Here is a 23,915-nt window from a genome sequence, read left to right on the forward strand (position 1 = left end):
AGCCCTTGCTAAAGAGAACCTAAAGGATGCTCAGGAAGAGCAAAAGGCCTGGTATGACAAACATACCAGAGAACATTCCTTCAAGGTAGGAGACCAGGTTATGGTCTTGAAGGTACAACAGATCCATAAGATGGAAGCATCATGGGAAGGGCCATTCACGGTCCAAGAGCGCCTGGGAACTGTGAACTACCTCATAGCATTTCCCAATTCCTCACTAAAGCCCAGAGTGTACCATGTTAATTCTCTCAAGCCTTTCTATTCCAGAGACTTACAGGTTTGTCAGTTTACAGTCCAGGGAGATGATACTGAGTGGCCTGACGGTGTCTACTACAAAGGGAAAAAAAGATGGTGGCGTGGAAGAGGTGAACCTCTCAACCACCCTGGAACGTCTGCAGCGGCGACAAATCAAGGAGCTGTGCACTAGCTTCGCCCCATTGTTCTCAGCCACCCCAGGACGGACTGAATGGGCATACCACTCCATTGACACAGGTAATGCTCACCCCATTAGAACCCCACCCTACCGGGTGTCTCCTTATGCCGAAGCTGCTATAGAACGGGAGATCCAGAACATGCTATAGATGGGTATAATCCGCTCATCTACCAGTGCATGGGCATCTCCAGTGGTTCTGGTACCCAAACCAGATGGGGAAATACGCTTTTGCGTGGACTACCGTAAGCTAAATGCGGTAACTCGTCCGGACAACTATCCAATGCCATGCACCGATGAGCTACTGGAGAAGTTGGGACGTGCCAGTTCATCTCTACAATAGACTTAACCAAGGGGTACTGACAAGTACCGCTAGATGAACCTGCCAAGGAGAGGTCAGCATTCGTCACCCATGCGGGGGTGTATGAATTTAATGTCCTTCCTTTCGGGCTTTGAAATGCACCCGCCACCTTCCAGAGGCTGGTAGATGGTCTACTAGCAGAACTGGGAGAATGTGCAGTTGCCTACCTCGATGATGTGGCCATTTTTTCAGACTCCTAGCCCGAACACCTACTACACCTGGAAAAGGTCTTTGAGCGCATCAGGCGGGCCGGACTAACTGTTAAGGCCAAAAAGTGTCAAATAGGCCAAAACAGAGTGACTTACCTGGGGCACCAGGTGGGTCAAGGAACCATAAACCCCCTACAGGCCAAGGTGGATGCTATTCAAAAGTGGCCTCTCCCAAAGTCAAAGAAACAGGTCCAATCCTTCTTAGGCTTGGCCGGGTACTACAGGCGATTTGTACCACACTACAGCCAAATCGCTGCCCCACTGACCGACCTGACCAAAAAGACCCAGCCAAATGCAGTTAAGTGGACTGATGAGTGTCAAAAGGCCTTTACCCAACTTAAGGCGACACTCATGTCTGACCCTGTGCTCAGGGCCCCAGACTTTGACAAGCCATTCCTAGTAACCACGGATGCATCTGAGCGTGGTATAGGAGCAGTTCTCATGCAGGAAATAACGGATCACAACTTCCATCCTGTCGTGTTTCTCAGCAAGAAACTGTCTGAGAGGGAAAGTCACTGGTCAGTCAGTGAAAAGGAATGCTATGCCATTGTGTACACCCTGGAAAAGCTACGCCTATATGTTTGGGGACGGTGGTTCCAGCTACAAACTGACCATGCTGCGCTAAAGTGGCTTCATACTGCCAAGGAGAACAACAAGAAACTTCTTCGTTGGAGTTTAGCTCTCCAAGATTTTGATTTTGAAATTCAGCACATCTCAGGAGCTTCTAACAAAGAAGCTGATGCTCTTTCCCGTGAGAGTTTCCCAGAATCCAGTAGTTAAAAAGTGTTCTTAAAATGTAAAAGTCTGTTAGTTATATACTTAGTGGTATATGTAAAGGTGCATGTGTTGTATTAATCTGTTTATTTTAAAGTTCTAGGAGGAAATCGCCGCCAGTGAGCTTCCCCACTGTCTGCAATTTGGGGGGCGTGTCATAAACAGATAGCTAAGGGTTAATGTTCTTTTATCTGGAAAGGAGTAACCTGAAACATCTGACCAGAGGACCAATCAGGAAACAAGACTTTTTCAAATCTGGGTGGAGGGAAGTTTGTGTGTGAGTCCTTTGTTCTTGTTCTTCTGCCTGTACTCTCTCGGCTATCAGAGGATTTTTCTGCCTCCTGCTTTTCTAATCTTCTGTTTCCCAGTTGTAAGTACAAAAGATAAGATAGTGATTTATATGGTTTTTTATTTTGTATTTACATGTGTGTACTTGCTGGAGTGTTTTGAAGTGTGTTCTTTTTGAATAAGGCTGTTTATTCATATTTCTTTTAAGCAATTGACCCTGTATTTGTCACCTTAATACAGAGAGACCATTTTTATGTATTTTTCTTTCTTTTTACATAAAGCTTTCTTTTTAAGACCTGTTGGAGTTTTTCTTTAGTGAGGAACTCCAGGGAACAGAGTCTGTAGCTCACCAGGGAATTGGGGGTAGGAAGAAGTCAGGGGGAAATCTGTGTGTGTTAGATTTACAAGCCTGACTTTGCATACCCTCTGGGTGAAGATGGAAGTACTTGTGTTTCCAGGACTGGAAATAGGGAGGGTGGAATCCCTCTGTTTAGATTCATGGAGCTTGCTTCTGTATATCTCTCCAGGAACCCAGGGAGGGAACACCTGGAGGGGGGAAGGGAAATGGTTTATTCCCCTTTGTTGTGAGACTCAAGGAATTTGGGTCTTTGGGGTCCCCAGGGAAGGTTTTTGGGGGGACCAGAGTGCCCCAAAACACTCTAATTTTTTGGGTGGTGGCAGCTTTACCAGGTCCAAGCTGGTAACTAAGCTTGGAGATTTTCATGCTAACACCCATATTTTGGACGCTAAGGTCCAAATCTGGGAATATGTTATGACAAGGGCAAAGGCGAGAAAAGTGACCTTTTGAACTCAAGGACAAGGGTTAACATTTTAAGGCTGTCATCTACTGTAATACTATTGATTACTGGTTCACCCAATGTTAGTGCACAGTTCAATATCTTGATGTTAGTACATTTCAGTTAGTCTTAAAATTAAAAAGTTTCTATAAGCTTAGAGAAAACAATCTTTTTGGTTTGCGTACATGTGGCACACAGATTTACAGATCCTAGTGTGCAAATGTATCAACTTATTGACGGGGATAAATCATGCATGCAAATTGTGCATCAAAGTCTTGAAATGGGCTAGAAATGTAATAAAAAATAAGGTATTCAAAAGTTTAACAAATGGGGGGGGGCACAAAAGATACTCCTCACCTGGGATGCCATTTGGTCTAGGGTCAGCCCTGGAGTTAGGTGACTATTTTAATGGACCCAAGTTTGAAAATAATAGACTTAGTTGTCTGGAAATGTACCAAAATTACAGCCCTGATATATGAGGTTCCCTACCTATCCACGTAATAGTCAGCAACAGTGCAAGCCTCTTCCGAACTACCATACCACTGCAGTTTACTCCTGTTCTGGAGGAATGACATCCAGAAATTAATGTAGTTTGAGCTCTGCGCCCATTAAATCCTTGTCTTCTCTGCTCAGGCTGCCAGGGAGTGCAAGTAAAGGGCCAATACGTGGCAGCTTCGATGGTGGCTTTTGTGATGTGGACATTTCTAGAGCTGAGAGACGAACTCAGATCATGGAATTAAGACTAGGTTATATCTAATGCAAGTCTGACCCAAAATGAATTGAAGTGAATGGGAGTCTTTCCATTAATTTCAACTATTTTTGAATCAGGCCTTAAATCATGAGACAATTTTTAACCAAAGCCACAATCAATATTTAACTTGAGGAACAATAAATCTTGTTGTTCATAGAAACATGATAAGTTATATTGATTGTTATATACATAATGACTGTTTTCATCAGAAACACCAGGAAGTTACCTAGCAAGGCCATGAATTGCTTAAGGATAACAAATAATTACCTTCCCTCTGCTCTCAGTTACCATTCATTCCGTAACTTAAGAGGGCGACTGAAAAGAAAAAGGTTCATTTCTGATGAGCCAATCAAACGGAGATTTTCCTATCTGATTGGTTATCAGAGTTTAAATATAATTTCAGATGATACAGCTGCAGCAAGTCACAAATAGTCATTTACGTAAACATTCTCAGTAGTTACCTTTACTCCAGATATTACTGTTGTTGACTTCTCAGGGACATGAATTCAACAATATTGTACATCCTATATGTTATAATGTATTTAACAAGATTATGACTAGTATATTAAAATATATATTTAAAAAGGACATCAGGAATAGAAGATAATGTATATTTATAACATGCTCAAGTTATTGATGCTTTACAAACCTTAACTTCTTGAATTTTTTGACTGGTGTAATTTAGTTATCCTGAACGTTATACTTTAATGTTATTCCTGCATTTAATATAATTGTTTTTAACTGAAACAGGAGACAAAGAAAATATAAAAGGAAAGAAGAAAAAAAGAATAAAGAGCTAATAAAGTGCTTTAGAAGCCCCTTAGTGATATAAAAATCACTTCAGAGAGAGAACTTTTCATTAAAATGTTCTTAACTCAAGATGCCTTAACTGAGGCAGTCCTTAAGAGAGACATCCTTAATTCAGGAAGTCTTGAGCATGTTAAGATATCTCAAAGCTAACTTGTCCAGTATACAAACAGAATTCTAATTTATTAAGCCTGAAGTCCTAATGAAAAATGATGCAACCAATTCTAAAGCACATTTGTGAACATTTTGACTTTGTTGTTCTGATTTTTTAAAATTACTCATACACAACTGAATACCTAATATGTGCATGCAATTACATCATTTGTGTGCACAAATCAGATGCTTGCCTATACAGTAGAGACAAAGAACTGTCTATGTGTATATGCAAATACTATACTGAATATAATTGCACAAGCATTGGATACACAATTAAACACAATTTGCAAATACACATTTTTAAATTAGATTCATAAAGTTCAAAACATTTAAAATAATGACCTATATTTTCTTTGTCAAGCTTAATTTGTTTTGCTTCTTAAGGCCCTGATTTAGCAAAACACTTAAGCATATCAATTTCTGTTCAAGAAATAACATGCATATGCTTAAGTCTCACTCAAGTTAAAGCATCTGCTATAATGTTATGCTGAACCAGAGCCTACATGAAGATGACAAAACAAACCATTAGTTCAATTTTTAACTGTATGGCTTGATTCTCCACTGCTTTGCATCTTGTGCAGTCATTCACATTGGGCACAATGAGTACAAAGTGGGCGTATAATACTACAGGAGAATTCTGCTTTTGTGGGGATGATCAGGCTCTCATTGCCTAAAACATGACATATAACTTTATTCCTGTTAAGGATGTTTTGATAGCTGCCATTTTTATTTCCAAGTAGAAAAAGCACTTGCAATAAGATAAATGTTTATACACGCTAACATGCCTGAAATGAGATGTGGATCATTAAAGGATACAAGTGATAACCAAACCCAAAGTCAATATTTCTCTCTTTTTACTATGGAGACAATGGGCAGGACCCTGAGCCATGTTGTGGCAGGAAAGCTGCACTAAACTGGGAGCTCATGAGTCCCACACAGCAGTGAAATCTCTGGCTGACACAATCAGCTCTATACCACCCTTTCCCACTTAATCCTGCTCAGACCCTGTGTAGAAGATGCCAAAGAAGCATGCCAGGAGAGAGGAAACAAAGGTAACAGCTGAAATGTGAGTGTTGTTTTGATCTTAGCTGGTACTTTAGGGCCTATTAGAAACCACTGCAAATGAGAGAAGTCCTGAGGTGGTCTTAACTAATTTAGAGATCTAAACCAGCTCCAAACTGCACCAGAAAGCAAGGAGTGCAAAGACAGCACATAGTCATTGTAATAGAATGTTAAACTGTACTATACTGTTCAGCTACTAGCCAGTGATGAGTGTATAAATACCTTATGGAAATGACCTTCAGCCATACCTGGAAGACCATTGAAGGATCTTATGATGAACATATCTGGTGTGTATAAGCAAGCTCTGAGCCCTATCCACACCAGATCCAGAACATTACATGGGTCAAGAGTAAGATAAGAACAGAAACAGAAGGAAAACAGCTATAAAGGTTGCAGACAGAAAGGACACAGCAACAAAGGTTGCAGGATCTCATCAACATGCCACTCTTCAATGCTCCAGAGAACTTCAGTTAGGATAAACCTTCAATATGGACAGACTGGAACAATATTATGCAAAATTTTACATTTCTACCAAGCTGCACAAAGAAACTGAAGATATACAGGTATTGTCTTTAATTTATGCTGTGGGGAAGCAACCAGGTCATATCTTTCAATCTTTTGACATTAATGAAGACAGTCACAAAGATGACTATTAAAGGGTTTTGGCTATGTTTGATGCATACTTTATACCTCAGAGAAACGTGGTTTATGAAAGAGCATGTTTTTACCAGAGAACTCAGAACCAAGGAAAAATGTTGAATGTTTTATAAGAGTTCTACGTATATTGGCTGAAAACTGATTTGGGGAATGCAAAACATGAATATATCAGAGAAACATTGGTTATTGGGTTAACAGATAAAAACCTTTCACAGCAGCCACAGTTGAAGACAGATTTAATTCTAGCCATAGCTATTCAAACAGCAAAATAGTCTGAACTGGCGAAACAGGAAAACCTAAAGAAACTTGACAAACTTAAAAACCTGAAACTAGCTTAGCAACTGTAGACACTTGAGTCTTAAAAGTCATTATCATAAAACCCCTGATGCAAGAAGAGAGAACTCCTAGGCTAAGAAGGACACATTCCAGCCTACATGCACAAGAAGTGGAAAAAGTCATATCCCAAGAGATGATGAATGTCCAGTTAGAGGCACAGGTTGTAATGAAAGCATGAAATATGGACATTTTACAGCTGGGCATTAACTCATATTACAGCAATCAAGAGCCCTTGTTTTGGGAACCTATCACTTGCAGTGATATAGAACCTGCCTGGACAGTGAACCTGAATAGTATAGCATGATAATTGACTTTAAAATTGACTCAGGAGCTGATGTCTCATTCACCTCAGACAGCACTTACAATCACCTTCAACCCCTCCCAGAGATGAAGACACCGTACATAGCTCTGACTAGCCCTGGAGATACTCTGAAATGCATAGGCCAGTTCACCACAGAAACAACATACAAAGACAAAAGCTTTGCATTCAGAGTGCATGTGATCAGAGGATCCAAGATCAACAACCTTCTCAGCAGCAGTATAGCACCCATGATGGGCCTAGTGAGAAATGTGGAGGAAGCTGAATGATATTGGATTTTTGAGAGGAGATTGAGCACAAATCAATTTAAGCGATAATGCTGAACTACAGTATACAAACACCTGTACCAGAAAGACCTTGGAAGAGGCTAATGGCAGATTTATGCAAATTCAGAGGATAACGTTATCTGGTCATTGTGGACTATTTTTTCAGGTATATAGAAATAATGTAATTGAAAGACATAACATGTTGCAGTGTTATCAAGAAACTGAAAAGCATTTGTGCTTACTTTGGTATTCCGGAACAATTAGTGATGTACAATGGACCACAATTCATTGCAGCAGAATAAAAGTCATTCCAAATGAAATATGATTTTGATCATATTAGTAGCTATACAGAGAGCCAGGAAAATCTGACAGCATGAAGATCCATTCCTTGCTCTTCTGAGTTACAGATCAACACCATTAGTGATTACTTGATGTTGTTCTGCACAACTCCTGATGGGAAGGCAACACAGACCTATTCTTCCAACTTTGGAAAAATAATCTATTTCCAAAGTGGCCAGACGTGAAGAGAGTTGCCAAATTGGATAAAAAGGCTAAAAGATCTTATGAACACTTCTACAACAGACATCACTCTGATGGAATGTACCCCTATATTCACACCCTACACATTACTGTAATAATCTTTGTACAAAATATGTCTTGTAAGATATCTTTTGAAAACAACTCATGGTCAATAATATCATGATGAAATGTATGTAGTAAAATTATATGTAAAATTATGAACATAAGATGAAATCACATCTAAAATGTGATTACCAGACAAGTCTGGGTAAATCAGTTTCTCTAAGATAAAGGACAAGCTGACACCACTAGCCAGGTGTCATCAAAGTTGATGGGCAATCGCCCATCAAGTGGGCATTATTTGGCAAGGAAAGGGGGCAGGAACAAACAGATCTGCACCATAGCAAACAACAGCACTATGAAATGTCCTCAAAGTGGGAATAAACTTTATCCAGTGGATATAGTGTATTTAGATTTTCAGAAAGCCTTTGATAAGGTCCCTCACCAAAGAGTCTTAAGCAAAATAAGCAGTCATGGAATAAGAGGAAAGGTTCTCTCATGGATTGGTAACTGGTTAAAAGATAGGAAACAAAGAGTAGGAATAAATGGTCAGTTTTCAGAATGGAGAGAAGTAAATAGTGATGTCCCCCAGGAATCTGTACTGCACCCAGTCCTATTTAACATGTTCATAAATGATCTGGAAAAAGGAGTAAACAGTGAAGTGGCAAAATTTGCAGATGATACAAAGCTGTGTAAGATAGTTAAGTCCCAGGCAGACTGCGAAGAGCTACAAAAGGATCTCACAAAACTGGGTGGCTGGGTAACAAAATGGCAGATGAAATTTAATGTTGATAAATGGAACATAATGCACACTGGAAAACATAATCCTAACTATACATATACAAAGATGGGGTCTAAATTAGCTGTTACCACTCAAGAAAGAGATCTTGGAGTCATTGTTGATAGTTCTCTGAAATCATCCACTCAATGTGCAGCTGAAGATTTTTGGGAATCATCAAGAAAGGGATAGATAATAAGACAGAAAATATCATATTGCCGCTATATAAATCCATGGTACGCCCACACCTTGAATACTGCATGCAGATGTGGTCGCTCTATCTCAAAAAAGATATATTGGAATTGGAAAAAGTTCAGAAAAGGGCAATAAAAATGATTAGGAGTATAGAACAGCTTCCATATGAGGAGAGATTAATAAGATTGGGACTTTTCAGTTTGGAAAAGAGTCGACTAAGGGGCTATATGATAGAAGTCTATAAAATCATGAGTGGTATAGAGAAAGTAAACAAGGAAGTGTTATTTACTCCTTTTCATAATACAAGAACAAGGAGCCACCAAATGAAATTAATAGGTACCAGGTTTAAAACAAACACAAGAAAGTATTTTTTCACACAATGCACTGCCAACCTCTGGAACTCCTTGCCAGAGGGTGTTGTGAAAGCCAATACTATAACGGGATTCAAAAGGGAGCTAGATAGATTCATGGAAGATAGGTCCATCAATGGCTATTAGCCAGGATGGGCAGGAATGGTGTTCCGAGCCTCTGTTTGCCAGAAGCTGGGATTGGGTGACAGGGCATGGATCACTTAATGATAACCTGTCTGTTCATTCTCTTTGGGGCACCTGCCGTAGGCAGAGGACAGGATACTGGGCTTCATGGACCTTTGGTCTGACCCACTATGTCTGTTCTTATGTTCTTACAGAGGTAACCCTCAGGAAAATGCATTGCAGAGGAGGACTGAACAATTAAGGAGAGGCAAAAACACCTCAAGATTTCTCTCTATCCATCTCTTGCTCTTTCACCTAAGACAACAAAAGAAACCATCCCATTTACCTTTGGGAGAGATCTTGACCTGAAATTTGGTCAGCCCTGTTGCTGGGAATATGTGGTAAGAATTTTATCTTGAACCATGTTAAGTTTTAGCACTAGAAAGCATTTTATCTTTATTTCTCTTTTAACCATTTCTGACTTTAATACCTTATGCTTGTACTGATGTAAAATCTCTTTGTGGTTAAATAAACTTGTTTTATTCTTTAATTAAAACTAATCCAGTGTTGTCTTCATACTGAACTGTATGGGGTAATTCCATTTATGGTACCAAACTCTTGTATATTGATCCCCTTAGAGGGGCAATGGGCCTAATATATCTGGACTGTCCAGGAGAGGGATATGGGGGAAAATCTGGGACTGGGAGTGTGTTTGGGGTCACCCTGCAAGTGGTAACCCAAGGTTGGTGGAAGCCAGAGTGTGACTCATGTATGGCTGGCGGGTTGCAGCTATACACAGACACTCAGGGCACGCTAGAAGGCTGTTTGTGAGCAGCCCAGGTTGGAGTTATAGCAGCAAAGCATTATGAGGCACCCAAGTTTGCAGGGCAGGGATGATACAGCCCCTCAGTGGTCTGGATTGTACGGCCCAGAATGTCAGTCACTCATTTAGAGAACTGCCAGGTCTAGAATTTGGTGGCCATGCTCATGTCAAATTGGATGGAGAAAAGGGATGAACCTGTCGTAAAGAAAAAGAATTCAGCACTCAGATCATATGTAATCAAGATCGACAGTGGAGAGTTCAACAGAAACTGTTGCCATATAGAGTTTGTTCCACAACAGAGAAAAACAACAGAGCAAACTCTACAGATGTTGGATGTGGAAAACAAAGAAGACAACTCAAGGATTCTGCACTGACTACAGCCAGTTGTTGCAACTAATGGACAGACAGATGACCAAGTTGTTACATTTGGGTCGTGTAACTAGAAAACCAGTATGATTCAGAGACACTTAGCAGATTGATACATACTAAATTACAAGTCAGCATGACAGTGTAAATTAGTGGTTTTCAAACTTTTGTACTGGTGACCCTTTTCACATAGCAAGCCTCTGAGTGTGACCCTACTTATAAATTAAAAACACTTTTTAATATATTTAACACTATTATAAATGATAGAGGCAAAGTAGGGCTTGGGGTGGAGGCTGACAGCTCACGACTCCCCATGTAATAACCTCTGAGGAGTACCAACCCCCTGGTGTAAATTCTGTAAATGGTAGGAATGTAGAACTTAAAGGGGAAGATGTAATGGAATGCTAGAGCTAAACTGTATTATACTGCTCAGACACAGGTGGCACTTTGTGTAAAATATCTTATTTCAATGAACCTCATCCAGACATGGCAGAGCATTAATGGATCTAATGATGAACACATCTGGAGTGTATAAGCAAGTTTTCAGACCAGTCCATATTGGGTACAGGAACATGACAGTCACTTTCACTTCCCAGCATGGGTCCTATGTTGAGCATAGCTCGGTCAGACCTCAAAAATACAACAAAAATATTCTGGAGAACATCAGATAGGAATGCATGTTCATTCTTAACAAATACAGTGTTAAATACTGGATTTTCATCCTTTACGCTCTAATTGCTAGTGCACATGGACTTCCACACGCACAAATTAGTGCCTGCCCTTCACAGGTGAAAACATGTATGTGCCTGTTACTACCCAAAGATAAGCTTAAATAGTTTAATACCAAGTGTCAGCATTTGCTGATGTTTTAAAAAAACAACAACAAAAAACCTGGTTCCATATCTCACTTTTACTAAAGTTCCTAAGATGAGGACAACTACTTGTATGGACTAAAACATTTCTAATATTTATTGTCTGTTAACACAACATTAAAGGCAAAATCTTCAACTAATATATATTGGCATAGCTCTACTGACGCCTGACAATTTGCTCAGTACTGTACTAACACAGAGGATATAGTAGAGTAAACAGTGGATATAAAAATATTTTTCTTTCCCAATTATTCCATGAACAAACCCAATAAATCTCCTATGGGATATGTGTGTGTGTACAAGATATTGCTGGACCACACATGAACCCTCTTCCCCACTTAGAAACGTCTGTGTGATGCCTGTAACATACACACACACACAATGGGTGTGAGATTTCACTTCTGAAAAAAGAAAATGAGTTAAATTAAATGTATATTTAAATTTAATTTCCTTTCCTTGTTAATTACTTTAAAAGTGATGTCACCTGAATCATTCTGGCATATTCTATAAACATTTCTGAATGTTAAAACTCTGTCTAAATAATTCGAATACAAATACAGATTCAGTTTTGCAGCATCATTATGAACTCCTACAGAATGCTACAGTGGAATCATAACTATAGCAGTACTTTAATCTGCAGCTGTGTATTATGAAATATATTTAAACAAAAAAACCTGTTCCTGAAGAAACATCTCTCTTTTGTAATTTCCTGTACTTGCTAAACAGGAAATTATTTTTTAAGTAAAAGTCTTTAATAGCTGTTTCTATACAACCTGCATTAGTAGCTAGCAACAATCTTTGTTAATATATTCCTTGATTAAATATTTACCATTGAAATTAAATATTCTGCCAGTTCATAGTGATCAAATAATGCAGTCCTGTGGGGGAAAAACATACAGTTATTTTAGAAAGGTCAATGAACTTTAAAAGTAAAGGCCAATGCTTTTCTACATCTGCTGCCTTCTTTTAGTGCTTTCAAATAATTTTCTTTATATAAACAGAGAGAAAGAGAGCCTAAAAATGCTTCCTTCATAATAGCTCATAGAATAAATTATTGTGGACCTTCGATTTTTAACCATGTTCAGTTCTACGGATATGCTAAAAATTCATTGAGTGAAATCCTGGCCCCCCTTAAAATCAATGGTAAAACTCCTATTACTGCAATGCAACCAGAAATTAGTACCTTTAAAATACCATAAAATGTCGATACAACATATTATGCAGCAGGGGCTCAACCTATTCTGTGTACACCTGAAACTCCAAATGATTTCAATGGGATACGGCACCTGGACTCCCACTGACCTAACTGGAAGCTTTGGATGTGTACAGAATGTCAGCTCAGGCTATGTAATTGCATTGACTCTGCTCAGGGAATATTCTGACTGTGGTAATCAATTCCATAACAAAACTAGAGAATGAATTAAAACATACCTCAGGAGGGGGAGTGTTATTTACTTAACAAAAGATATTTTTTAAATATTTGCATAGTGTACAAATCTGAAGTTTAATGCCGCAGTAGGATACTAAAATGTAATATTGTAGGGAAAAAATAAAATGAACCAAGGACTTTCAGAAAAATTATGAAGTTAAAGAAATTTAAAATGTTTTGAGAAATTGGGACTTGGCTGCATTTCTGATAAAATACATTAAAGAATTATCATCTCTTTTCCATTAAGGCTTAACACTAAATTTTACAACAGGTGATCTCAGGGTAATGTAGCTATACATAATTCCAGCATCAAGGTGATAAAATTTCTCAGAGATACCAGCTGATGCATTGGTGGAGTTATTTAATAGATTGCAGAACATTATACTTAGAAGTGATGGTACTAAAAGGGTGATTTTTAAAAATAATATCAGTGATTCAAGTGTGTGGAGAGACTTCTACTATATACAGGGAATATTTCCTGCCAGGAAGACCAAATATTTAGCATATGGACAAAAGAAACTCCAAGATAACAGGACATAGGCTTTGTAAAATATTCAAACTGAAGCCTGAAACCAGGACTCTAACTGGGTCTCATCTCACACACCCTTGCTGCTCTTAACAGATTAGAGAGCCAATCTACCTTATGGAGTCTTCTGAGGAAGCCTGTTAACAATGAACTCTTCTTGTGATGCCTGGTGGCACATTCCTCATCCAAAATTCATTGGGTGGTGAGAAAAATCATCTGATGTTGAGCAGATGGCCTGCTTTCTTATTTCCCTGCCTTTCTTCAGCAGCAAAATCCTAATCTTGCTACTGCTGCTGCTTTAATTTACTCCAGGCTGAGATGCAGTTACATGTACAAATAGCGATTTACAAATTCTTGATTTGCATAAGCAGTCATAGTAACTGTGCATGGATGTGAAGTTGTACTCTGATTTTTCTGAAAATCAGGCTCTAAATGGTTTTGTTACAGAACAGTGAAATAGACTCCAGTGCATTTTTTGACATTCCTTCTTCATATATTTTCTTGGGAAGGTCCACTAAATCCTGTTAAACCAAGTTTAGCATTTTATTTGGGTCTGGTGCCTCAAGAGGCTTTTGATAGTTCCAAAATGTCATATTCTTCTATCTTGCCACGAGTATCCCTTTTCCAGTACTGCAAGTTCTTTCAGCTGGTCTGCCCACTGATCCTACACTAGAGCAGTTTTCCAGTTCAAAGAGGCAGTGTACATTGCTGAATGTACCATGTGAGATGCCAGAATCTCTCTTTCTCTCTCTTGTCTTGACTCTAGGCACAGGCCTCCAGGCATCTAACACTGTGTCCTAGTGAGATCACCTACCTCCTTAATCCACATATCAGTAAGAAATCCCTCCAGATGTGGATGCACATTCCCTGTATTCTCTAATTAGTTATATGAAGTTATATTGTTGGAACTGAAACAGTGATTATGAATATGATGTCAGAAGATTCTGTGACATTGTAGTCTATATGATTTTATAAAAATATGCTTATGAGTGAATATAATGTAACTGAAATATGCTTCCTGCAAAAGGTCTCTTGTAAAGTATTATTACAAAGTTTATTATCTACTGAGTGTGATCATCTTATTTGTATAAATGTACCACTCTTGTATCTGAAACTAGAAATATGAAATATAACTCTGAGGGTCTATTATAATTATGCAAAGTTTGGGCCATTAATGGTGGCTTGGAATCTTGATGACTCCCATTAACCAGGACAATTGTCTGCAGATGGGTGTGTTTTACTGATAAGTCTTCCTGTATGTGTGTGTGCTGGCAAGTGGGCAATGAAGTCTTGCAGTGACATGTGATTATGTCACCTGAACTGGAATCCATTTTTAACCTGGTGTCTTTCTATTGAGAAGGAGGAGGTGGGAACTCAGAGAGGGACAAAGGATTCCCGCCTTATGCAAAAGATATATAAAGGGATGGAACAGAACAAAGGGGGAGAGGAGCCATCATGAAGAATCCCCTAGCTACCACCTGAGCTGGAACAAGAGCTGTACCAGGGGAAAGAATTATCCCCAGGCCCAGAAGGTGTCCAGTCTGAGGAAAAAACTTACTAAAGCATCTCTGAGGGTGAGATTATCTGTATTCAGTTTGATTAGACAAAGATTTGCACATTTTATTTTATTTTGCTTGGTGACTTACTTTTTTCTGTCTGTTACTACTTGGAACCACTTAAGTCCTACTTTCTGTATTTAATAAAATCACTTTTTACTTATTAATTAACTCAGAGTATGTATTAATACCTGGGGGAGCAAACAACTGTGCATATCTCTCTATCAGTGTTATAGAGGGTGAACAATTTATGAGTTTATCCTGTATAAGCTTTATACAGGGTAAAACGGATTTATTTGGGTTTAGACTCCATTGGGAGTTGGACATCTGAGTGTTAAAGACAAGCACGCTTCTGTTAGCTGCTTTCAGGTAAACCTGCAGCTTTGGGGCAAGTAATTCAGACCCTGGGTCTTTGTTGGAGCAGACAGGTGTGTCTGGCTCAGCAAGACAGCGTGCTGGGGTCCTGAGCTGCAGGGAAGGCAGGGGTAGAAGTATTCTTAGCACATCGGGTGGCAGTTCCCAGGGGGCTTCTGCGATCCAACCCATCAAAGATTCTCTTACCTGTGAAGCAGTGTTTCCTTATTCCCATCTACTGCATCAATAATAGATTCATCACCAGCATAGGATGACATCATTAATTTAACAATCTCAGTTGCGCCTTGGGTGGCAGCAAAATGAAGAGCTGTACATTTTTCATTCTGCAAACAGGATTATAAGGCACAATTTAAAATCAAATTAATTTTCAATCAATTCAATCTGCTTAAAAGATGAGTCATAGCCTGGTAGCCTGACTTCAGTGACATGAACTGCCATGCAGGAGACTACATTTCAGTTCATACACTTAGACTCTTGCATATTAGGCCACAGAAATTTAGGAATAATGCAGTATTAATTAGATCATTTTTAAGGCCTACCTAATACTCTTAGTCATTGAACAGCAGCCCCTTGAGCTGAGAGATGGAGATGGACTGTGAAAAAGTCCAAGCTGTCCTTTGTAGCTAGACTAACAATGGCCACACTGAGTAGCCTTGAAGGTTGGAAGCTAAAGCAGAGGAAATCATCTGTAGGTAGACAGGTACAACAATTCTCACAGGAAAAAATAGTCATTTTTTGTCATGTTAATTATTATATTTCATTTATTTTCTGAGATATATTTTCCAATTTCTTCATTTTATAAAAGTAATTGTTTGCTTGTTAGCCCTTATTATCCATGTTAATATGTGATCTGTTTGACTGGGTGAATCATATCCACCCTTGATAGATGTCTGAGCGGTCTTTTTTTTTCCTTTTGGCTGCACATGTATAACTTTTAATGACCAGAAAGTCTTATTGAATTGAGATAGTCTTTTCCATGATGCCATATCCATGCTTAAATACTCCCTGCACCATCCACTCACCAAAAAGGAAAAGCACAAGTGTTGTATTAACAGTTTCACTGCCAGATGATCTCATTTAGATACTACATATCCAAACAACAAATACATAAAGGAAAGACACACCTTTTTGTCATTAGGAGCCAAGCCATGCAAATCCTTACTCACATGAGTATTCCATATTCACATGAGTAGAATTTACTCACACAAGTAATCTGATTCAGGTCTGGGTTCTGGGCTCTCATCAGAAATATGTATTTGGTAGAAAACTGAATGAAGAACATAAGACTGTTCCACATTTAGCCACATTAACAGAAATTCTGTAGCAAACCCTCTTCCTCTCCAGCTTCCACAGGTCCACTAGTCTGATTGTAATCAGTAGGATTTCTAGTTTTATTTACACCAGTAGTCCTACTGATTACAATCAGACTAGTGGTCAGAATGAGATGAGCAGGATTTGACTTTTTAGATATAAAAAGTACTACAGTCTTTAGGTGAGTAAATGTTGCTTGATCCAGCGTATCCTTACTAATGTAAGTAGTCCTTACTCACACAAGGAATCCTGTGAAGGTCAATAAGATAGCTTGAATGAGAAGGACAAACAGGGTCTGGTCAATAATTTGTCCTCCTGAGACATTCAACAACCCATTTGTCACTGCAGCCTTTTTTGCAAAGTTTCCCGCTGAAATAACTATTGGTAAATACCATATGCTTTTCATTTAGTTTTTCTAACAGAAATACATTGTTTTAAATGTCCCAACTTCCAGCAAAGTGCTGTCAAGAACTGTATAACTGGAAGTGCACTTCAGAACACAGGTCCATGCCAGTAATATTTCTGCTTTCAAGACTATCCTCACATTTCACAGTGTTTCTCGGCTTCACAACTGGCTTTCAGAATTAAGGAGCAGCTTCTGACACTGCTTCATCTAGTACAAAAGGGGCCTTGAAACTGCCTTAGCCAGCTGAGGATTTCTCCTGACTTCAGCATGTTGCTCCCCATCTTCTCACAACCACATTACCTTCAAACAGCTCTGCTGTCACAACATTTATTTCAGAATCTAGTTCACAACTACCTTCTCTTGTGGTGAAATACTGGCTCCATTTAAGCCAACAGGAATTTTGCCATTTACTTCAGCGGGGCCAGGATTTCATGTTTTGTTTGTAGGAGTCTTCTTGTCTTTGGATTTGCTCCAATCTCCCTCAGGAACCTTTCTCATTCTACTTTCCTGGATGACACCACTTATCTAGCACTTAGTTTACTCTCTGCTGACCTATGCAATCTAACCAGTGGTGGAGGGAGGGTCTTCTCTTCTGCAGTTCCTGCCATGTGGAAAAGTCTTCGTGTATTTCTCTATCTCTGGTTCTCCATTTATTTACAAATTTCACCTGAAACCTTATTTTGGCTTATTTGCTTATTCCTCTTAATTTCCCTTAACTATCTTTGGAATTGCATTATTTCTGTGTGTAAAACTTTTCAGGATACAGTTTGTAATGGAAAAAAGCTACTTACAATATTTCTAACAGATACAAGTATATTGTTAGGGCTCTTCATTTTTTGTTTGTATTTAATTTTTCCCAGGAATTTATCAGTGTTTATTACTACAACAACAAAAACAGGTGAAAATTGGTGGGAAAAAAAACATTTTTCTGGGTAAATATTGAGATTTATTTTGGTGGACTAATGCTTCGATCAATGGAACTCAGTGTGGTTTACTGCAGAATTAAAACAGAACTCAAAACACAATGCCACCTCTGAGTTTAAGAAAACAACATATCTCTGATCCCCAAATAAAACTTTTCATTTGAATAAACAGTTTACTCTTGTTGTACAGAAAAATTCCACAGAGAAAATTTACATTGAAAATATGACTGATTAATAACTGAACTGCATGCACAGTAAATATACAAGGGCCCAAGGCAGGCAAAACTTCAAATGAAGTCAAGTTTCATAGGCATAGGCACTGCAAAATCAGCCCTACATAAATAAATGGAAAGATTACACTATCATTTTTCCTATGAAGGTGATCCCATTTGGCAGCATTGTCAGATAGGAATATTGTCAAATATTGATATGTAAAATATTATTTACAGACTGTGAGAGACCCAGACCAGTGTGGTACAGGAGTCTGGTAGAGGGCAAATATACTGGTCCTATTGGCATCCAGCGGGGGTGGGCGGGCAAAGCCCGCCCACTTCTAAAGGGCCTCCCCCAGCCGAAGGGGAGGACCCACAGGTCTGGGACACCAAATAATTACGGGGGACAACTAATGAAAAAAACAGGATCGGGAGTGAGGTCATAGGGCTAAACGAAGGGAACCCGATGGGGACACCGAGCAGAGAACCCCGGACAACGCCCACTGCTCCTCGAAGGCGTCAAGGGAGCCAGTGGACGCCGCCCAGAGGAACTCAGCCCGGATGCGTGAGCAGACGGAGGAACGGAAATAGGCCCTACAGTCGCAGGAAATCCCGTCGGCCAACCTCCTCTCCCTGGTGTTGTAGATGGCCAGTTTGGCCAGGGCCAAGAGGAGGTTGAGAAGGAGATCCCGCGACTTCGTGGGGCCACGGATGGGGAGCGTGTAGATAAAAAGGTGAGGGGAAAAGTGCAACCAAAAACGCAGGAAAATATTCAGGAGGAGCCGGAACAGGGGCTGCAACCTGGCGCACTCCAAATAAACGTGCGCCAAGGTCTCCTTCTCCCCACAGAAAGGGCAGGTGCTAGGGACAGATATGAACCGCGCCAAGTACACGCCCGTGCTCACGGCTCCGTGAAGGAGCCGCCAACTGATATCCCCGGCGGGCCTCGGGACCAGGGCAGAGTACAAGCTGGCCCACCGGGGCTCCTCACCCTCGAGAGGCGGCAGGAGGTCCCGCCATTTGGTATCGGGGCGGGATGCGAGGGTGAGGTAGTGAAGGGTATGGAGCACGAGCGAGTACAGATGTTTCCGTGGCGCGGTCTGGAACAAAACCGGCTGCAGATCATGCAGCCGGCTGGCAGTGAAAGGGTGAGGGGGCCGATCGGGTCTACGGGGCAGGGGCCCGATAAAAATGTCCACGGGGCCTGGGGTGGAGGGTGGGCGGGGCGTGCCCTCTCGCAGGACCCGGTCGAGGTAAGCCCGAGCAGCGGGCAGTAAAGCGGCCTTCACCTCCTGAAGTACGCGCTGGGGAGTACGAGGTCTGGAGAGCCCCATGCGCTGAGCGAGCGTCAGGGGATCCAGCCAGTCTCCCCGGTCGTAGTCCAGGAGGTCTCCGACCCTGGTGACTCCCGCCGAGACCAACCTCTGGCACACCGTGGGGGACTCCGCCACCTGCACACGAAGCTGGGGATTGTGTAGCAGGGGCTCCGCGAGGAGGTCGACCCCCACGGTGGCCGCCACGGACCTGGTCGTTGAAAAGAGCTTCCAGGTCCGGAGGAGGTCTTGGTAGAAGACCGGCAGCCCGGAGAGGTCTCGCGGAAGACCTCTCGGATGGAGGTAAAAGAGCTGCCGGTCGTATCGGAGCCCTCGAAAGCGGCGGAGGAAGGCGTGCGCCAATACGCTCCACGCCGGACTACCCGCACCAAACAGGAGCCGCTGCAGGGCCTGGAGGCGGAAGACATGGACCTGAGCGCGTAAGCACTTCAGGCCCTGCCCCCCCTCCTCCAGGGGCAGGTGGAGGACCCCTGCAGAGACCCAGTGCGTCCCTGGCCAAAAGAACTCCAGAATCACAGTCCGGAGGTTGGCCAGGAAACCCGGGGCCGGGACCAGGGTGTTGAGTCGGTACCAGAGCATGGACAGGACCAGTTGATTAAGCACCAGTGCCCTCCCCCGAAGGGAGAGGCACCGGAGTAGTCCTGTCCATTTCCGGAGCCGCTCCGTCACCCTGCCCTGCAAATCCTGCCAGTTCTCCGGCGGAGACGGATGCGTGGCAGAAAGGTAAACGCCGAGATAGAGCAGCGGACCCGCGCTCCACCGGATGGCCTGAAGCGCAGGTGGGAGGGAGCTCGCCTGCCACCCGTCCCCGACCACCAGGCCAGAGCTCTTGACCCAGTTGACCCGGGCGGAGGAGGCCGCCGAGTACACAGCCTGGCAAGCCTCCACCCGCGCCAAGTCGCCCGGGTCCGGGACCACGAGGAGCACATCGTCGGCGTATGCCGACAGGACCAGCCGCAGCCCCAGCTCCCGAAGCACCAACCCCGTCAACCTCTTGCGGAGGAGACAGAGGAAGGGCTCGATCGCCAGAGTGTACAGCTGGCCCGAGAGGGGGCACCCCTGCCGCACTCCCCGCCCGAAGCTGACCGGCTCGGTCAGGGTCCAGTTGAGCCTGACCAGACACTCCGCGGAAGCGTACAGCACCTGCAGAAAACCCACAAACAGGGGTCCGAAGCCGAACGCTCGCAGAGTGCCCAGGAGATACCCGTGATCCATCCGGTCGAACGCCTTCTCCTGATCCAGGGACAGGAGGGCGAACGACAGACCATCCCTACACCCCAATTCCAGAAGGTCCCGGACCAGATACAAGTTATCAAAGATGGTGCGGCCCGGGACGGTGTAGGTCTGGTCTGGATGGACCACGTCCGCCAGCACGGACCCTAGCCGCATTGAGATGGCCTTCGCAACAATTTTGTAGTCCGTGCTGAGGAGCGAGACGGGACGCCAATTCCGTAAGTCGCGGAGGTCTCCCCTCTTCGGCAATAAGGCCAGCACGGCTCGCCTGCACGAGAGAGGGAGGACCCCGCTCTGCAAAGCCTCGGCCCAGACAGTGACCAGATCTGGGCCGAGGACGTCCCAGAACACGCGGTAGAACTCCACGGTCAGCCCGTCCAAGCCCGGAGATTTATTGGTGGGCATGCGACGGAGGGCCTCCGAGAACTCGGCCAGAGTGAGAGGCAGCTCTAGCCGGTCCCGGTCGCCCGTGCTGACCGTCGGGAGCCCGTCCCAGAGCACTCTGCAAGCGTTAGGATCGGTCGGATCCGGGGAGAAAAGAGTGGCGTAGAAGGCCCTGGCCCTCTGGCACATCTCCGCCGGATCCGTGAGGGGGGTGCCGTCCTCCGCCAGGAGGCAGGTGACGTGCTTCTTGGCCCCCCTCCTTTTCTCCAGGGCGTAGAAGAAGCGGGAGCCGCGATCCATCCTCCGAAGGAGGTGGATGCGGGATCGAACAAAAGCACCCCGGGCCCGATGGTCTTCGAGGGCTCGGAGCTCCTCCCGCTTCTCCCGGCACGCTCCGCAGAGGGATGGATCCTCGGGGTTGACGGCCAGACGCCTCTCCAGCTCCAAGACCTCCCGCTCCAATTGCCCTATCGCCGCATCCCTCCGTCGGCTGGCACCCCGAGTGTAGTCACGGCAGAAGAGCCGGGCGCGCACCTTCCCCAGATCCCACCACCGCCGCACCGAGGAAAAGGCGCGCCTCTGCTCTCGCCAGGCCAGCCAGAACTCCCGGAAGGACGCCACAAAGCCCGCATCCTCCAGCAAACTATTATTAAAGTGCCAATAGGCCGGCCCCGGCCTCTCCGCGCAGAGAGAGGCCGTCACGGTGGCAAGGTGGTGATCCGAAAAGGGGGCCGGCCGAACGCTGGAGGAGTGGGCCCGTGAAAGGTGGAAACGTGACAGGTAAATACGGTCCAGCCGGGAGTGGCACGACCGATGGGCCTCCACCCGGACGAAGGTGAACGTCGAGACGTCGTCTGGGTGGTGGTCACGCCAGACGTCCACCAGGAAGTGGCGGTCGACAATCTCCCGGAGGACATCCGCAGCTGCCGGGCACTGCTCGGTCCCCGAGCGGTCCCGTTCCTCGAGGGTGGTGTTAAAATCCCCTCCCAGGACCAGGCACTCACGAGGATCCAGGGAGCCAAGGAAGGCGGACGCCTGCTGATAAAAATGTAGCCTCTCCGGGGCCGATGTCGGGGCGTAAACGTTGACGAGATTAACCACAAGCCCCTCCACACGGATCCGGAGGTGCAGCAGGCGACCCGGCACAGCCTCGGCGACCCCTAGCACCTCGGGCCGTAGGTCGGGGGAGAACAGGGTCGCCACTCCAGCCGCGCAGACAGAGAAGTGGCTAAAGTAGGCCCCGTCCCCCCACTCCAGCCGCCAGCTAGCTTCAGCGGCAGGATCCGTATGGGTCTCCTGCAGGAAAACCACAGAGTACCCCCCCTCCCGGAGGAAGGAGAGCACCTGGCTCCTGCGGAGACCCATCCTACAGCCTCGGGTGTTTAAGGTGGCAAGGATGATCGGCGCCATGAGGAGGGCTGGGGGTGATCCTCGCTGGCAGACACGCCCACGGCCTCCGGCAGGCCGCGCAGCAATCCGTGACCAACCCCGAAGGTGAGTAAGGAGTCACGGAAGACACGGACCCGCCGGTAGGCCGCGGCGGTCTGCTTCCCGGTCCTCCTACCCTCCCCCATGAGGGCCCTCGCGGCCCGGAGGACCTGATGGAAATCCCCCCACCGCTGGAGCGCAAGATGGACTTTGTTCCGGGAGCCACGGACGTCCTCGAGGAACTCCCGCAGCTCCTCTCTCAGCGCATGGGGGGCTGGGGTCACTGATCGATGACTGGCCCCCAGTGGGGCCCCTGTCACAGCCCCGTGGCCCACTGAGGCGGGTAGGCAGGGGGCAGATCCCCAACGTGGCAGCAGATGGACCGACGCCACACGACCCGCCCCGCTCCCAGAATCAAGAAGGGGCGGTGGAAGGGGAACAGCAGCCCCTGGGGGGTCGGGACAGGAAAGAACTAGTGAACCCGCTCCCTGGGAGGGATTGCCAGGGGCGGCACTGACATCACAGGAAGTGGGGGGGATAAGGACAGGGCCAACAGGAGTAGGGCGTGGATCAGGGAGAGAATCCGGGAAGGAGGTAGAAGCAGGATCCGGAGCCTCCATAGGTGAGACGCCGGAAGGTGGCTCCTCCTGGCCAGGCTCAAGGATCTGGGAAGTGGGCAGGGGACCCCTAACGATGCCGGGCTCAGCCACTGTGGCACGTGCGGCAGCCTCGGCACCCAGAGAGAGATGGTGGTCAATGGGGTCCCCGCTGAGGAAGGAGGGCGGGTCCTCCACACCCAAGAGGGTCACCCCCTGGGAAGCGGGTCTCGGCAGCAGGGCACTGGCCGTCGCCCCAAGGGGCTCGGCGGCCGTCAACAGAGTGCCACCCACAGCCGAGTCGAGGGAAGATTCCAGGGGACCCTCAGAGGTGGGAGCAGAAACAGCGGGTAGGGGAAGGGAACCCAGGGACAGGGGGGATGTAGTGAGGTCGCCCAGATCGAGGCCCGCCGGCAGAGGGTCGTCCTCCCCCTGCGTGACCGGGGTCAAACCCAGGGCCTCGATTTCTGCGTAGATGGGAGGGAGATCACAGTCCACCACCCCAGGGCCCTCCCCGCCAGCACCCGAGGCGATACCCACCGCGGCACTCTCAGAGGCGTCAAGTGGGAAGGGGGCGAGAGAGGCTCCCTCGGGGGCTTCCACGGGAAGGGACCCTGGAGGAGGGGCGGTGTTACCGTCCGGTGCTGCCACAGCATCCCCAGCCAGCTCCACACAACGGGAGTCATCAGGGGGCAAGGCGGAAGACTCGACATCGGCGCCCCCCTTCCTGCTCTTCCGGGGGGCCTCCGAATCCGAAGTATGTAAAGAAACTCGAGCCTTCCGCTTGCCCCGCTTCCCCTGCACTAAGGACCAGCCCTCCATGGCATCATCCGGGGGCAGGCTAACAGGGGTCGGCTCGGGGGGCAAGGGCAACGGCTCAGGGACTCGAGGAGGCAGTGGTGGGAC

General features: G+C 44.9%; 1 protein-coding gene across 1 annotated transcript in view; it reads right to left on the minus strand.

Annotated features, from left to right (window-relative positions):
* The window catches only part of TRPA1 (transient receptor potential cation channel subfamily A member 1), a 98,608-nt gene that overhangs the window by 58,266 nt on the left and 16,427 nt on the right, over positions 1–23,915 (minus strand). Inside the window, 2 exon segments of the mRNA XM_030553265.1 lie at positions 12,126–12,174; positions 15,369–15,505. Of these exon segments, the coding sequence (XP_030409125.1) occupies positions 12,126–12,174; positions 15,369–15,505 (186 nt within the window).

Source organism: Gopherus evgoodei, chromosome 2 (assembly GCF_007399415.2).
Source record: "Gopherus evgoodei ecotype Sinaloan lineage chromosome 2, rGopEvg1_v1.p, whole genome shotgun sequence".
Taxonomy (NCBI): domain Eukaryota; kingdom Metazoa; phylum Chordata; order Testudines; family Testudinidae; genus Gopherus; species Gopherus evgoodei.